Source organism: Thrips palmi, unplaced genomic scaffold (assembly GCF_012932325.1).
Source record: "Thrips palmi isolate BJ-2018 unplaced genomic scaffold, TpBJ-2018v1 HiC_scaffold_15, whole genome shotgun sequence".
Lineage (NCBI taxonomy): Eukaryota > Metazoa > Arthropoda > Insecta > Thysanoptera > Thripidae > Thrips > Thrips palmi.
The window spans coordinates 12,503,473-12,519,284 of record NW_023144624.1 but is presented as its reverse complement, the minus strand read 5'-3'; the positions used below and the strand labels follow the sequence as shown (position 1 = coordinate 12,519,284).

The 15,812-nt window shown below is 45.4% G+C and overlaps 5 protein-coding genes across 9 annotated transcripts in view; 2 read left to right on the top strand and 3 right to left on the bottom strand.

The window, feature by feature from the left end:
- The first annotated feature begins 118 nt into the window (after positions 1-118).
- On the top strand, positions 119-1,509 carry LOC117641294 (peptidyl-prolyl cis-trans isomerase-like 3). The gene is made up of 5 exons (XM_034378491.1): positions 119-321; positions 602-676; positions 758-919; positions 991-1,109; positions 1,207-1,509. The coding sequence occupies exons 1-5, from the start codon at positions 319-321 to the stop codon at positions 1,331-1,333; spliced, it is 486 nt and encodes a 161-aa protein (XP_034234382.1). The 5' UTR covers positions 119-318; the 3' UTR covers positions 1,334-1,509.
- LOC117641290 (glucose-6-phosphate exchanger SLC37A2) lies at positions 1,421-6,614 on the bottom strand. 4 transcript variants are annotated; one of them, XM_034378485.1, is made up of 13 exons: positions 6,462-6,614; positions 6,207-6,340; positions 5,877-6,052; positions 5,725-5,803; positions 5,400-5,617; positions 5,120-5,322; positions 4,289-4,426; positions 3,879-3,971; positions 3,690-3,780; positions 3,258-3,608; positions 3,049-3,146; positions 2,880-2,968; positions 1,421-2,637 (listed from the first exon to the last, which is right to left on the bottom strand). In XM_034378485.1, exons 2-12 carry the CDS (start codon positions 6,308-6,310, stop codon positions 2,897-2,899), a joined length of 1,623 nt encoding a protein of 540 aa, XP_034234376.1. In that variant the 5' UTR covers positions 6,311-6,340; positions 6,462-6,614; the 3' UTR covers positions 1,421-2,637; positions 2,880-2,896. The 4 variants fall into 4 exon arrangements, with proteins under 4 accessions (XP_034234376.1, XP_034234374.1, XP_034234375.1 ...); XM_034378483.1 differs by having other exon boundaries at positions 2,559-2,968; XM_034378484.1 differs by having other exon boundaries at positions 2,559-2,968; positions 6,207-6,348; positions 6,463-6,592.
- A 65-nt stretch (positions 6,615-6,679) lies between these two features.
- On the top strand, positions 6,680-8,078 carry LOC117641292 (NADH dehydrogenase [ubiquinone] 1 alpha subcomplex assembly factor 3). The gene is made up of 4 exons (XM_034378488.1): positions 6,680-7,023; positions 7,097-7,223; positions 7,318-7,462; positions 7,544-8,078. Exons 1-4 carry the CDS (start codon positions 6,950-6,952, stop codon positions 7,795-7,797), a joined length of 600 nt encoding a protein of 199 aa, XP_034234379.1. The 5' UTR covers positions 6,680-6,949; the 3' UTR covers positions 7,798-8,078.
- Positions 7,896-8,888, bottom strand: LOC117641295 (ETS-related transcription factor Elf-1-like). The gene is made up of 2 exons (XM_034378492.1): positions 8,634-8,888; positions 7,896-8,559 (listed from the first exon to the last, which is right to left on the bottom strand). Exons 1-2 carry the CDS (start codon positions 8,705-8,707, stop codon positions 8,373-8,375), a joined length of 261 nt encoding a protein of 86 aa, XP_034234383.1. The 5' UTR covers positions 8,708-8,888; the 3' UTR covers positions 7,896-8,372.
- A 177-nt stretch (positions 8,889-9,065) lies between these two features.
- Positions 9,066-15,812, bottom strand: part of LOC117641289 (ecdysone-induced protein 74EF-like) — a 121,818-nt gene continuing 115,071 nt past the window's right edge. For both annotated transcript variants that reach the window (XM_034378481.1, XM_034378482.1), the window contains 3 exons: positions 12,311-12,598; positions 12,013-12,205; positions 9,066-11,927 (listed from right to left, as the gene is read on the bottom strand). In XM_034378481.1, the coding sequence (XP_034234372.1) occupies positions 11,819-11,927; positions 12,013-12,205; positions 12,311-12,598 (590 nt within the window). In that variant the 3' untranslated portion in view covers positions 9,066-11,818. The remainder of the gene's footprint in view (positions 11,928-12,012; positions 12,206-12,310; positions 12,599-15,812) is intronic.

The following is a 15,812-nucleotide window of genomic DNA, read 5'->3' as shown; positions in this document are numbered from 1 at the left end:
TTTGCTTTTGTTCACTGAAATGGTTTCTGAAATTCATTTTTAAAATTAATACTCACAGCTAGAGAGTAGTACAAGAAGGTAGACCAACTCCGTTTCGACTACTCTCATGCTCTGGAGGTAAATGAACTTTGTTGATGGTACGGATCCAGTGAGCCCTGTCTACCTCAAACTTCCTTCAAAAAATCTGGTTCAAACTGACATTTTGTTCCACTTTGGACCACCCCTTGACGTTGATTTAGAGTCTGCTGGTCATACTTCAACTTTACCCATCGTTAATCTTGTCTGTCTTTTATAACATCGTAGAGAAGTCGGGCAAAGATGGTATGTTATGACAGCAATTAGGCGGCTCATGTGAGATTATGGTTATGTTGACGGTGTAGCCTGTTAAAAAAACTAAATAATTCATACTATGGCGAGGTGTTTATGCTTATGGACACCATAAATTAGTTAAAATTTAATGCTGTTTTTCCCCATGGCAGTTACTCATCTATTTCACTTAATACATGGAGTAACATGTTTTAAGTTCTTCCTATTTCAAGCTTTTAGCGATTAAATTACTTTTTTGCTGTTTAATGGTAATGATCTGTCGCTTTCATTACAGTCTGTCACACTTCATACTGATGTCGGTGACATGAAGATAGAATTATTTTGCGAGGCATGCCCAAAAGCTTGTGAGGTAGGTTGGGTATTTTAAGTGGGTTTGCATAAACTCTTAGCCTGTCACTATAATTTTCTTTCTCTTTCTTTAAAATTGTAGAACTTTCTTGCCCTATGTGCCAGTGACTACTACAATGGATGCCTCTTTCACCGAAATATTAAAGGTTTCATCGTCCAGACTGGAGATCCTACACACACGGGGAAAGGTGGCAATTCTATTTGGGGGAGAAAATTTGAAGATGAGTTTAAGGACAATCTAAAGGTATGTCAAGAGGCTGAAATGAGGGATGGAGTAAGCAAATGGTACTAATGAAATTGTTAATCTTTATCCAGCATAGTGTACGTGGGATGGTATCAATGGCTAATAATGGTCCAAACACCAACTCCAGCCAATTTTTCATCACGTATGGTGCACAGCCACACCTTGACCTCAAGTATACCCTGTTTGGAAAGTATGTTCATCTGCCTCTTTGGTTTTTGTTTTCTTTTATTAGCTATCATCTTGTGTCTTTGATTTCATCTCTATATTGTAAAATGTATCTGTTTCAGGGTTATTGATGGGTTTGAGGCCTTAGAAGAACTGGAAAAGCTACCAGTAAACCAAAAAAATTATAAACCCCTCACAGAGACAAGACTTCAATCTGTCACAGTACACGCTAATCCATTAGCAGGCTAATTTTGTGCGTTGAGAAAAGACTTGTGTTGTGTATCTAAAATTATTGTGACAGGATAAAAAAAAAGTTCTTAGAGGCTAAGGCAAACAAATTTTCATAAAAATATTTTTATTACTTTTCTTGCATATGAGTGTGTATACTACACCTTCATAGAAAAATACAGAATGTACAAAATAGATCCTGCTTGGAGTGATTAAGATTTACAACTTACATTTTAAGTCGCAAGTTCCCACAAAGTGGGTTGCCTATGTAGGTACAAGTGAAGGAATTACTGTCCCTTGTCAAGATTTTAAAAAGAGTATGCTGACTAAAAGGACAAAAGGATTATAAGCAAGCAAAAGCCACAAAAAAAGATCTGCATCTGGAAACAGACGAGTACACCCACCATTCAATTCTGAAACATCACTCTCTCAGAAATGACTTCCGGATGATCATCACTATGTCTATTTTAAATGCTTTGGTACCAAACATCATATTCCCCTAAGGGAAACTAATAAAGCTCTCTCACCACTAGTAAAGGTTACTAACTTTTTAACTAACAAATAAAAACAGACATACGGAAGAATGAAGTTAAAAACACTGCTATTCCTGCATCTAACTCTTTCAGGATATTATTATAATTCTTCTCATCCAAACAGTGCTGTCAACATAGAACCTGTGTCACAGATCTTAAGATTTTTTTTTTTCAAAAGGTTGATTGATTAAATTTTTTGTTTGACAAAACACAAAGAAAATAATAATAATAACTAAAACCTAGTTTAAACAGAATGCTTCTTCCAATGCACAGTACATGGCTGACATTACTGAATTGCATTCATAATAAGCAATTAATTGTGAATCAAAACAAAATACATTACATGATAAGATATAATAAATCCTTGAACATCACTGGATGTTCTACATATCACAAGTCATTCTTGAGAAGTTCCATCACAGTCACACTCTCAGGTAGGAACATAAATTTATAAAAGAAAGAAACAAGATAGGACTAAAAACAAAAGTAGAACAAACAGGGGAAAAAGAGGAAAAAATGGGGGGGGGGGGGGGCTGCTATTGACCTACACTAACATCACACACCTATATTGAGCATTTTAAAATGAAGGTCTTTGTATATGTTAAAAGATCAAATTTGATAAAACAGCTGCCTATTGGCAATAACAAAATGTAGTAGCACTGAGTGGTTCAAGAACCACACAAGATAATATATAGAGGGGGATCAAGTCATAATTAAGTAGAGATTCCCAGAGATAGGGCTCAAGAGAGTACCGAAGAACTGATTGACTATAAAAGGGTTGTATTTCTCTACCTAAAATAAAAAAAATGGCACTCACGTTGGCAATTAGTTCTAATAAATTTCATCATTGCAACAATTTGTTTGTAACCAGAGTAAATAAACTAACACTGAGATAAGATACTTAGGAATTATCCTCTCTTGGAAAAATATTATTCATAATAATTTGTGTATTTACAAATATTTTGATTACGTAACAGGTTGTCACAATAAAAACTTCCAATGGGTAAAGCAATCAGGCTTTTAAAAACAATTACCTATCTATTGAAGAAGTCTATGCAGTCCATGTACCTCGCCGAGTGCGTAAAAACCTTTGATTTTCTGCAACGACTATCCGACATAAAAACTGCAATAAAAAGTAAAAATTAAGGATGAGGTTTAAGAATTAGAGGTTCACGAAACCAAACCACGTCCATGAAAACCTACCAACAAAGCCATAATATTTGCTCCCATCAAAATGTAGAAAACATTATTCCAGCCATATGGGGCAACTAAACCAGCCACAAATGGTCCAATTGCAGCACCTTAAGACAAGATAAGCAATATTAATTTAAATATTTCTATACTAGAAATGAAATAAAAGCAAGGAATTAGATATGAATCTCAAAATTATATAATTCACACTTGGCTCTTACCGATGGAACCTGTGCCATCAATAATAGCTGTGACTGTTGCAAGAGCACGAGAATTGCCCTCTAATGAATGGTGTGTGCCCAATTCAGCCGAGATAGCAGTGGTAATAAGGGCATATGGACCGTTCACAAGCAAGCCACATAGCATTAATAGTAAAATATTTGTGCCCATGTTTTCATTGCCATACGCTTGATACATAAACAACATTGGAACAGTTAAAATGAACATGCCAGAGCATGTCGTAGCACTCATTCCACTGTAATCGCTTATCACACCAGCCATTATACCACCAATGATACCACCCACATCAAATAGAGTTGACAGGTCAGCACTTTGGCGTGGAGACAAACTTGCTGCAAGACAAAAGATAGGACTTAAGTTTTAGTGACTGGAGACTGGGGCTTTTGGGAACAGCAGCTAGATTGCACACTCACTTGCTGTCTTGATGTACTTTGGGAGCCAATATAAGAATGTGTAGCTGACAAGTTTGGAGAAGAACAAGCTCATGGAAAATTCAATAACTCCCTGAAAGAATAAAATAAGATCCAAATAATAAGAATACTTGATTGCAGTTGTTTGGAAACATTATTTTCTTTCTTTTACAGCATAAAAAAAAAACTTACAGGAATTCTAAGAGCACCAAGAAAACCAATAGCTTTATGAGGACGATCTCCAGACAAACTAGTGCCATCAGGCTGCAGGAGACGAGATGATTCCTGGAGAAATGAAAATTTAGAGATCCAATTCCAGCAATCACATGGATTTAGAGTTAGGTATAAAGTTTAACAATGAAAGGAAGACACAAAAAGAACCAGGGAAATGCATCATCCTACCCCATGTCATGCTTTATCCCACAATACCAAACCCACCAAGTCTCAAACATGATAAAATGATATGGCAGCAAGCATGCTTCAAACCAAAACTGATATTGTCTCAATGAGCACAACTAAAACAATTCCAAAAAATTGATTTGATTAACCTAGAACTGTTATTAGCAATAAAACCACAAATATAATAAAGTTACTGTAAGTACCGGAGATTCATCCTCAATGAGATCAGGGTCATCTATGCTGGAGCTGTTGGAAGTAACAGTGTCAGCATCTGAAGGGAATGACACTTGGGACCGCACTCGCCCCGGAGCGTTAACGCTTCCTGTTGATTCACTTGCTTCCTGTAAGATTTTAATAAGAAGCATCTGTTGAGAGAGCCTAACTATACAAGAAAAAAAGTGTAACCGACAAATTAACGAAGTAAGACTACTTTCAGGTTAAATTACTCATGGATTCATGATAAAGAACGACGGTAAAGATAAAATAAAAAGTACAGAGGTCATTAGTGGAGTTTGAGAATGTTGACCCCAATGCCAAGCTGATAAGGAGAAAGAGCAGATGCCTCCCCAAACAAGCTGTGTAAATACAAAGTGGACAAGCCAACAAGAAACTGAAGCAACAAAGTTGCAGCTCTTGCAATCTTCCACTGAAAACAATTCTACAAAACACTTGCCCCTGTATTTCTTTAATTTATATTGACACATAATACAATATAAACACATAGACTTTTGATAAATAAGAATTTTTGCCATCCTAATTTGTTTTTTTACTAAAGAAAATTTGGTCACAAAATGGTTAAGTTTGTTTCAGAAAAAAATAAAATTGCCTTTGCTGAAAGCAGAAAAAGCGGTAATACCCCGGCCACTGGCACACTTCCCAAAACGAGCACACAGACCAAAGGCCAAGCTAAGCCCACTATCACTTTTCACTTTCTACTGGGAGAATCCAGCCTCATCTTATCTCACCGTGAACCACAGTGTACTGACTCAAGCTTTCAGAGTGTAATGACACTTTCAATGTTCTTGGCTTCTTACCTGTAAATGTGTAGGTCTTCCACAACCTACATTGACTGGGTGAGGAGCAAGAAACATAAAAATAACTAAGCCACAGATTCCCATGACCAGGCCTGGCATCATGAAAGACAAACCCCAGTCTCGCTCAACATAATATCCAGCCAATGTTGTGCCAAGAATGTTCCCCAGTGATGTGTGAGAATTCCACACTCCAAAAATAAAGCCTAGGACACAAATGGAACAAAATTAAAATTGTACTAACAAAATAAAAAGGGAAATGAACTCTAAAATGCTACCATACCTCTTTTACTTTTGCCAAACCAGTTTCCAACCACAGTGACAACACCAGGCCAGCCTGATGTTTGAACTATTCCACCAAACACTTGCACAATTACAAAGTAAGATAAGTGATGAATATCTAAGAAACGAGCCAGCCCAAAGAGATAGGAGGCGATCCCAGATAGCATCATACCCATGGCCAAAAAGTATCTCAAATTAACTCTTTCAGCAACAAAACCACTGCAATAAATTAAGAGAAAATATGGTTAATTGTCGGTAATGAACACTCTACGGCTTAGGCCAATATAAGAAGATAATTGTTCAAAATTTAACAAGACAGCACTAACCTGGCAAACATTGCTAGTGCGTACGCAAAAAGAAATGCCGAGTCCAGGGCACCCAGAAGTCCATCTGAGCCTTCTTGATCTGTGAACCAAGTAAGAGAAAAGATTCATGTGACACAAAAGATGGTATAAAATAAAACAACAATGAGACTTACCAAAAGGAGCCCAATCGCACCAGGTGTCATCATTTGGGTCAATATCTTGCCCAGGAGGTGGAACAAGATCAGAACAGTTACGATTTATCACATTCTTAAACACACTGATGGGTTTGCGGTTCATGTGGTAACATGTGTATGCCATGAAAGTCAAAACTAAAACTAGAGATTTATACCTAGAAAAGGAAGAAGTAAGTTACTGCATGATGTACATGTCTGGTAAAATACGTCCAAGTAATAATATGCGGAAAATTAACCGACTTTGACAATCACACAGTGTGATTGTTCTGAAATAAAAGAACAGGAAATACAAAATTCTTTGTTACTGACCATAGATCTCTGTTCAGTCTGAGGCGAGGAAAACATTTGTTTCCCATAGAAATCAAAAACCGCAGCCCAGCTGGTGCATCGCGGAGTTGAGTGGCCATCTTCATGAAAAAGGGCACGAAACTCCACCGAAGGCACTGGAGACGAATTAGAAACAATTCTGTAGAGGCTTGCGGCTGAAGGCTGAAGTGTGAGACCTTGACGGTCTCTCCGCAACAATGCCTAAGTCTTCAAGAAACGAGTCAACTACTTACTAACCTGAGAAATTTGGTGGATCACGCTGTGTTTGGGACAGTTTAATGAAGTTGCTCTGGAGCCATTCTTGACGGAATGAATAAATGTCGCTTTGAAGACAGCTGTCAGACACCAATAACCTCTCAGCTGGCTGGGAGTTGCCACCTGTAAACAAGCAAACAGCCGACAATCGAGGACTGCGCCTTCTTTTGTTTTTGAGTGCAGTGCGGGGTCGTCTGCTGATTTTGTAGGTTAGGAATCGTTTGGTTTCTTCTCAACTTCACGTCTTTGCCAATCATCAGATTCAGAGTTTAATGTTCAGTTGTGTTACCATATAATGTCAGCATTCGAACGAAGATTCTGTTCATCGTCTTGACATTTCTTGACTCGAGTCCTCAAGTATCAGCTTTACGACAGATAATTTATCCCTGTTTAAGATCATCAGTAGTGTTTTGATAAAGTCATAATCACATTTGTCGGTCAGAGTGATCATTTTTATCCTTTGATATAAAATGGGCACTCTTAGATATTGTTTCAATGCAGCTGTCGCCTTGTCAAAATCGTGTCATCGTTCCTCACTGCCAAGGTAATTTAAAGCTGCAATGGGTTACCTAACGCTTTGAACTATTTATTAATTTTCTTATTTCTTAATTTTTCAGAAAAAATTTTGGTCAGAGGTTCAATTTTGTTCGGAACTACGGTTCAACTTATGAAGGGGATGGTAAGACTCATGCAGTTTTACTTAATGACGAGACAGATTCTCTTATGATCTCGTCGTACAGCACTGTAAGATTTTTCTTCTCATTTTGATTTTGTTTTCAAAAGTGTTTGTCTTTTTAACCACACAATTCATTTTGCCATTGTAATTTTTGTTATGAAGGTTGGCTTTACTCTCAACAACGGTATCACACTGGTTGGTCCAATAGCAATTTTTCCCAATTGTGTTTTAAGCTGGAACGTTGGGGATTTGCATCATATTAATGAAGAATCTCTTAGTCTTTTCCTCAAGATTGAGCCTAAACTGGGTGAGTAATTAACTCAGTAGTGTTCTGTCTGTTTCTGTGAGCCTGACAGCTCAATCAAACAATCACATTTTTCATTTTCAGATATTTTAATATTGGGCATCCCGGAATATAAAAAGAGAGATAGAAAAGTACTTTTAGGTTTAGCAAATTTGATAAGAGAGTACAAGATACCAGTTGAAATCATGCCGGTTGAAATAGCCGGTCCTACTTTTAATTTTTTGCATGCTGAACGCCGTTTTGTCGCCGCAGGCATGATTCCGCCTATTGATGTTGATGGAGATTCAGCTACTGCGATGGAAAGCCCATGGAAAGTAGGATATGTGGAGGGTAAATGAAATAGTTCTTTGCTTTTTATTTGGAGGTGAGAATTTTTCTTGGCATGTGATGGTATTAGTATTCCAAAAATAATGGGAGAAGTTCAATAGTTCAATAGTACAGCACTCATGTATTTATTTTCCAACTTTATAGAAAATAATATGTTTTAGAAACTTAAATATTTTTAATATAGTCAACTGCAACAGCATTTTTCTTTAAAATCTTAGTATATAAAATATTTGATGTCCTGTACATTGTGGTAACCGTAACCTTCATTAAAATAAAAAGAAACTTTTGCACACTTGGTTTTTTTTCCCTAAGAATGTCTTCAAAGCATTACCAGAACATACTTAACATATTTACCATAGCAACTAGCTACATTACTGTTAAAGCCCTAAAAATTAGATTGAGTAAAAATCAAGGTAAAAACTAGACAACTCATAGATGTTTCAAAAGTAAGCTTGAATTATTGACCCGTTACAATGACACTGAGTAAAAACAAAATTCAGACCTGGGCCTCGCTATATCAAAATGAACTATCTAATCTAAATGCCCTACCTACATGCCAAGTCAAACTTAGTCTTAAAAACACAAATTAAAATCCTTGAAGGGATTCATCCTTGATGTGATGTACATCTATTGTCACATCATTTGAAGAGAATGGATCGTAACCATCCACCGTTTGATCTTCATTGGTGTTGGTAGGAATCTGTTCAAACTTGTATGTGTGAGAGTGCCCCTTGCATTTTGCCTTCGCAAGGATACCTCGCTTGTAGTAGTACCTGAAGGCCAAGGTTTCTTTAAAATTAACAGCTCTGTGCAAATAAATTTGTGGCTTTTAAAAAAGTATTCTCACCTCAGTCCTCTTCCCATACTTTCATAAGTCATGTCTGGCTTGTTCTTGTGAATTCCCCAAAGAGAAGCTACCATTTTTGGATCAACCAGTTTGAAGACATAGCTTTCACGATTAATCCACTTGATGTAGCGAGGGCTAAACTCTGGATTGTCGAGTAATTCAAGTAGAAACTTCCAAAGATGCTTTGTGGAACCTGAAACAGAAAGGTACTTCAGTACCTGGGTCCCATATTCATACAGAAATAAGATTTATGGTCACTATCCTCATGTGGAAAAGAGGTGTATACCCTCAGGATAGACAGTTTGCTGGAACAAAATAAGCATCCCTGAAATAATAACCATTTTACTGAAGGAAAGGTTAAACAAAATAAATTATTTTTTTCTGGTATAGATTTATTTCACATCATGTAAAAGGCTCCATTTAAACTCCATATTTTGAGTATAACATACATTATAGAACATGTTTTACATATTTATTTTTACAAGAAACAGGCATTATTTTCCCCCCTTTCACTTCTAAATGCATGCTAATTTATGTACATTTTTCACAACATTGGGTAAGAAAATATCACCATCTTTCATTGCCCATACTCTACTAATCTCGATGCTCTTACAAACCTTGGTTCACTCTGCCCACTGGGCAAGACTCGCACTAAGTAGAATCAAAACCTGCCGCATCCCAAACAAATGAGGTTTAACACTTAAAGTTAGTTTTTGTCTCCAAAATATTTTGCATACTTCATGATTTGAAAATAATTACTTTATCCAAAATAATAAAATTTATCACTTTGCTCTTGACATGGACGAAAGCTGTTGGACATGACTGGCAATCCTAAAAAATACATCTGAGGTCTTCAAATAATAGTACAAAATAGTGTGATGTAAGTGCGTTACTTGAATCAAGGCCAAGGCTTTCTTAACATAAAATGAAATTTTACAGGAAAAAAAAAAAAACAAACGGAAAATAGTTGAGCCCGGCACGAACCTCACCTCATCTTTCTCACTAATGCACATCTGGCAGTCCGTCAACCGATATCATCACAGAAAGTTACAACTGGTTTAGTGATTTGTACAAACTACACAGAAACCTACCTAGCGATCAAACAATGAAGGTGCTTTAAAATATCTTACAAGATATAATTATGCTCCTCCTACGCTACAGGCGCACTTGGTGTCAGCTTATTGCAACACACACCAGATCCAAGGAAATTTAGAAGGAGAATGGTACAGCAGACTACAAGAGAAAAATCCTGTCACAACCCATAGAATAGAAGTGTGAAAAATGTGGCAGTAACACTTTACATCAAATTGAATATATTATACAGCAGGGAACAAGTAACACTGGACAAAAACAGCTAGTGAGTGAGTATGCCTGAGCAGTCACATCACATCTAAATCATGCACATCAATCAAACATCTACATGTTCAACATTAGAATAATATTTAAGAATTGCAAAATTTCCACTCTGCTTAAAAAATGACAAAAGTAAAAAAAGGGAAATCAAAACACTATTGATTAAAGTTTGATGAAAATGAGTAATTATATTAATGAAATATTGGTATTTGTACTGCCTTTTGTTAGCATAGAACACTCAATAGTATTGAAAACCTAACAGCCAAGGTACACATCGCACAAGTACATATATATATATCTCTACATATATATATTTACCTATACATTTATATCACACATACACACGCCCATCTATCTGTCAACAGTCTATACATGAGTCTTCTCTCTCTTTTCTATCTTACTCACACATGCTCACACACTTTCACTCGATGCTTCCGTTCTCCAACATTCATTCTCTAACAATCACTTAAAATTATGCTATCAAGGGTAACTTTATCCAATCAACATGCCAAGTACCAAGTACTTGACTTTTAAGTACAGTGCAGTTCAAGAAATCTCTCACATTTTTTTAATCAACACAACACCTCAACTCAAAAAGAAAGCACGAGCTTGTAACATCAACTCTAGAGAGAAACCCATTCTACAATTTTCTTCAAATTTATTTCTCAATAGTTTTATAATAAAATTTTCTATTTAAATACATCAATTTATCTTTGGATTCAAATTTCATTTTTTTTTCGGAGTAGAATTTTTTGACTCCACAGTTAAAATCTACATACATCTCTGATAATAAATTACTTAATACAATAATTTACATACTTCCAGGTCATGCATTTGGGCTCCCGTCTTCCAACAACTAAATTGGACCACGAAACATTGACGAAAATATAATGTTTACTTCCAACAAAATAACATTCTGAAATTTTACATTTCTGTCCCGTTGTAACTGATAACTGTTTCACAGTTTTTCCAAAGTTTTCATTTCCTTTTGGAAGGGTCAGACCAATGCATTATAAAAATAAATTCTGAAAACTCTCATCAATGTACGTAAATGAAAAACAAATGGGAGAACAAAACAAATGTACAGAAAAATTTACAAGAAAAATAAAAAAAAAAACAGAAAAAACAACGAATAAAAATTTGAGAAAGCAAACACGAGAGCTTACTACACATTAATTATGATTTCCTGAGATCAAGTCACGACAAAATTGACGAGAGGTCGTTGGTTTCCTTGCTGACGTGGAGACGATGCCAAAAAAACTAAATAAACGAAAATCCCTCTCTTGAGACTGCATCAGTTCTTCTCTGACTTGCAGCCACATCCCGCGCGAAGCCACGCTGGGCCTAGGCAGGGGCCCAGGGGGCGCAACCCTTTGGCTGCTCCCCGCGGCCCCGCCGCCCTGCGCTGGGCCTAGGCCTAGGGCCCAAAGCCTGGGCTGGGTCGCCCGGTCGCCGCGCGCGGGCGTCTGCTGCTCTTTGTGTTGCCGCTCCAGCTAAAGACTTTGAGACTTAGCCAAAGCAGCGAAAGCCCTGCCCTGCGCTGGCCGCGCTCCGAGCTGCACTACTTGACGGTACACCGAGTGCGCACTGCACAGTGTAGGCCGAGTACATGTCAGTCTGCAGGGAGCCGAGCGCAGCAGGCGCAGCTGCAGGCGCCGCAGGTGGCAGTGGTTGAGTTGTACTGAGGTGACCAGGGAGGAGACGGCCTGCTGTGGCTCGCGGGGTGGCGCCGACGCGGCGCGGGGCGTGGCGGGGGGCGTCGTGGGGCCCGGGGCCGAGCCCGGGGCCTTCGCACCCCTCGCCATGATCCGCGCCTTGGTCGTCGGAGCACCTCACGCGCTGCTGCAGTCGATCTCCACGATGTCTTTGGGGACGTCCACGAACTGGTACACCAGCCGCTGCCCGTCCACCTTGGCTAGGATGCCGCGCTGGTAGTAGTACCTGCAGGGAGAAGGGAGAAGCGGGCATTAGACGCGCAAATTACGGCCAGGGGCAAAATAGCGCTGATCAGTGCGACGATACTTACCTTAAGGCGCGTCCCATGGTCTCGTAGTTCATGTCAGGCTTGTTCTTGTGCAGGCCCCACAGCCTGGAGACCGCCTTGGAGTCCACCAACTTGAACACCCCCTTCTCGCGGTTCGTCCACTTGATGTAGCGCGGACAGAACTCTCTATCTTGGAGTAACTTGAGGAGGAACTCCCACAGGTACGTAGTGGATCCTGGAAAGCAAAGGAGAAGGGTTACAGCCTGGCACCGGACGAGCAGAAAACAAACAGCAAGGATCGATCCGGAAGGCAATTTCCATTTTTCGATTTTCGGCTCACCTTCGCGACTCTTCCGCTTCGCCTGGCCCGCAGGGTCGCCGCTCTTGAGCCTCTTTATCTTCTTGTTTGTCTTGGGCGGCCTGGGAGGGAAGCCCAGCTCCAGCAGGTACAGGTCGTCGGTCGAGGTGGCGGGCTGCACGTAGGCGCCCAGGCTTCCGCCGGGTGACAGCGGCCCGCCCACGCCCACCCCGACGCCCAGGGCGCCGCCCACGCCGTACTGCGACCCCATGCTGTAGGGCGACGCGTGTCCGGAGTGGTGGAGGCTGCCCAGGTATCCGTAGTCACCCACTGCAACAGAAAACGGCATCACGTCAGAACGTCTTGTCACGTCACGAACGCCTCGCCCCACGGCGCCTGCCGAGGTGGAGCCTGGCCACCCGCACGACAGAGCTCTGCGTGGGCTGCCTACCCGCCGGGCGCTCCACGCCGCCCAGCGGAACGGAACGACGCCACCGTCCACCGGCCAACGGCCGCCGTGGAGTTGGACTCAGAGAACTGTAGTTCCGTATAGCCCACCGACACGGAGACGCGCAAGGGGGAACATTTCAGCGCCAGCGGCCGTCACTGGGGTCACTTTCAGTTTCAGCAAAGCCCCCTTCAGCTACGCCGCGACGCGCGGCGAGGCGAGGCGAGGCTGGGTTAGGTTGCCAAGCGGCGGGCGAACCGGCCGGCCGGCAGGACGAACGCCAACGCCTCAACGCGGCGGACCAGCGCCAAGTTTAGCCCTGCCGTCCGTACGTCCGCCTAGTGGCCGCCCCCCGCCGCCCCCCGCCCTCACTGGCCGCCGAACCAGCCGGACCGCGAGGCGCGGCGCGGCGCAATACGATAAAGGATTGCAAGACCTGGCGGCACGGCGGCATGGCGGCGCGGAGGACACCTCTTTTTCGTCTCGTGTCTTCTTCCTGCGCGCCGCCGCGCCGCCACGCCTGCTGTCCATCAATACGCACGCAGCGTGTGGCGGCCCCATCAGTATTCAGCGAGCTGCACCACGAGGGGCCCGGCCGGGCCTACGGCCGGGCCTACGGCCGGGCCAAGGCAGCAAGGCGCAGCCGGGGGCCGAGGATTGGGCCGGAGCCGGAAACGGCTGCCCATCACGAGGAACATAAAGCAGCAACGAGTACCGCCTTGGCCTACACGTGTTCGTCGAGCCGCGCCGCGCTGCCGTGCTCCGCGCCGTGCAACCGCACTAGCAGCGCGCGTCGCCAAGCCGCGGCCGTCGCGGCCGCCGCAGGCCACGCTCCGGCGTGCATGTGGGCCACGGCGGTGCGCGGCGGCCCTTCGCTGACCGGGGCGGCCGGGGCGCTGGAAAGTGGCCGCGAGGATGCCCGGCGCTGTTTTCCCATTTTCATACCACACGTGTAAAGGGTTGAGCGGGGCCGGGGAATCGCCGCTTGAAAAGCGAAACGACGCCGACGTGCCCAGTCCCGGAGCGCTCAGAGGCGTCCGTCCGTCCGGGGCTGCGCCAGGCTGCGCCAGGCTGCGCTCTACGCGCTCTTCCAGGCTCTGCGCGGCGCTGCGGCAATGTGCATTCCAGTGCCGGACCGGACCAGCCGGACGGGCGGTGGCGGCGGCTATTCTGACTGGCACAGCAATGCCAGAAATTCGCCGAGCTGCGCGCAGCCATGGCGCAGCCGTGCCCGTGCAGGCTGCAGGGCCGCAGCACACAAAGGACTGCTAGAGCACGGATGGCTACAGAGCCCTCCTGTCAAGTGGACGCCGCCACTGCCGGAGGGACGGTGGCGCTCTTCCGGAGAACGTGAATGTCACGCGTGAGTGCCCGCGCCACGCCACGCCACGCCAGGCCCACGGGTGTACAAGGAAAGTGCGGGGGAGGGGGAGGGGAAGGCGCACAGCGCACACTGCCATGAGCCTCTCGCCGGGCCGGGCTGGCGGGCTGGCTGGCTTGACCTTGGACTGGTCACTCACACTGCAGACGACCGAGGAAGACGCGGCGAGGGGGAGGGGGAGGGGGAGGCGGACGGGACGGCGTCCGGGATGGTCCGTCCCGACGGGCCGACGGCGATGGCTACCGCGAGGCTCTTGCCCGCTCTTGCCGCCGCTTCCGCCAACGACGCCGTGGTCATGTGACCGGGCCGGCCGGCCAGCCAGCGCCTCCCCGCCTCCGCCAAAATTCCTCCTCCGCGAAGACGAGAAGGAAGGAGGAGGAGGAGAAGGAGGAAGAGCGAGCCGAGTCGAGCGCGTCCTGCCGTCCTGATCACGGCGGCCGGCCACCGCCGTAGCATGGCGTAGCATCGGCGTAGTAGGGGGGCGGCAGTAAGTCGATGACACCGCCGGCCAGGACGACCGCCGGGCCGGGACGGACGACCGCCCCGCCGCCGACTCGGCGCGCGACGTGACGGCGGTACACTCGGCGGAGACCGAAAACCTCTAAAAGCCCAGCTTCTCTTCTTCCTGTGCCCATCCGGGACCTGTTGAAACCGATTGTACTCGCCGCACGTCACGTCAGTGTGCATGATTCCGCCGTGCCCAGTACACCGAAGGGGACACAGGTGCAGTCCGCTGACGCAGTCCGCTCGTGCAGTACACTGATTTCGAAGGAGCCCTCTGGTCGCTGTCTCTGTCGCACTCGCTGGGCGTTTCCGCAGGGGTGCGACAGAGACAGAGCGTCGAGACGACTCGGAATCGGCCGGCAGTACGAACGCCGCGGCTTTGTCTCGGGGCGTGGCGCGGATGCACTCCACTCCGCGCTGCAAGGGCCGGCCGGCCGGCCGGGTCTGCCGGGTCGGGTGCATTCCAGGCGCGGAGCTCGGAGCTCATCCAGTCCGGTCCGGGCGGGTCTGCCGGTCTGCCGTCTCGGTGCGAGGCGCAGCGCAATCCGCGAGTACGAAGTACCCGAACGGCCGCCCGTCCCCTTCCTGCCCCCCCCCCCCCAAGTCAAGACGGCAACAGTGCAAGCAACAAGTGCAGGGGCGCAACGCAGCGGGGCCGTGGCGTTGGCGGAAGAGAAGGAGAAGACACGCCTCGACTCGCTCGGCTGGGCCGAGGGCTGGGCGCACCGCGGCACCGCGGCGCACTGCGCAGGATGATGCACTTGCTACCCGACGCATTTCTCTCTCAAAAGAGGTGACAGGATGGGAGGGGGCGGGGGGCGTGCTCGGCAGCGTGTCGTCTCGGCAGTGCAGGGCCGGCACGGCAGTGCGGCACACGAAAAGGGACACGGAGGACGAGGACGGAGGTTCAAGTGCTTGACGCAGCGAGGCGCGGCGAGGCGCGGCGAGGCGCGGCGAGGCAGGGCCGAGGGCCGGCCGAGCTGGCCGAGGGCCCGGAGCACCGTGGCCCGGAGGCCGGCAGGCCCATCAACCAAATCAGGGCGGAACGCGTCATTTCGGCGTCATTCACCGCGGAGCCTCGCCGCCCGTCTTCGCCCCACGAGTCCCTTTTCAAGGACAAGGTTTGCATGCCGTGCCGCGCCGCCGCGCCCCGCCGCCTGCACCGCCTGCACCCAACTGTGCAAACGCGCGGCGCGCGGCCTCCCATGCGT

Excerpts from the sequence above, each read along its gene's own strand:
- LOC117641294 (XM_034378491.1), top strand. Across the intron at positions 677-757 it reads CATGCCCAAAAGCTTGTGAG|AACTTTCTTGCCCTATGTGC; the intron begins GTAGGTTGGGTA and ends TTAAAATTGTAG. Across the intron at positions 920-990 it reads AGTTTAAGGACAATCTAAAG|CATAGTGTACGTGGGATGGT; the intron begins GTATGTCAAGAG and ends ATCTTTATCCAG.
- LOC117641290 (XM_034378485.1), bottom strand. The coding sequence starts at position 6,310 with ATGAAGATGGCCACTCAACTCCGCGATGCACCAGCTGGGCTGCGGTTT. Across the intron at positions 5,618-5,724 it reads GCACTAGCAATGTTTGCCAG|TGGTTTTGTTGCTGAAAGAG; the intron begins GTTAGTGCTGTC and ends AATTTATTGCAG. Across the intron at positions 2,969-3,048 it reads CAAATATTATGGCTTTGTTG|TTTTTATGTCGGATAGTCGT; the intron begins GTAGGTTTTCAT and ends TTTTTATTGCAG.
- LOC117641292 (XM_034378488.1), top strand. The coding sequence starts at position 6,950 with ATGGGCACTCTTAGATATTGTTTCAATGCAGCTGTCGCCTTGTCAAAA. Across the intron at positions 7,224-7,317 it reads TGATCTCGTCGTACAGCACT|GTTGGCTTTACTCTCAACAA; the intron begins GTAAGATTTTTC and ends TTTGTTATGAAG. Across the intron at positions 7,463-7,543 it reads CAAGATTGAGCCTAAACTGG|ATATTTTAATATTGGGCATC; the intron begins GTGAGTAATTAA and ends TTTCATTTTCAG.
- LOC117641295 (XM_034378492.1), bottom strand. The coding sequence starts at position 8,707 with ATGGTAGCTTCTCTTTGGGGAATTCACAAGAACAAGCCAGACATGACT. Across the intron at positions 8,560-8,633 it reads AGTATGGGAAGAGGACTGAG|GTACTACTACAAGCGAGGTA; the intron begins GTGAGAATACTT and ends CTTGGCCTTCAG.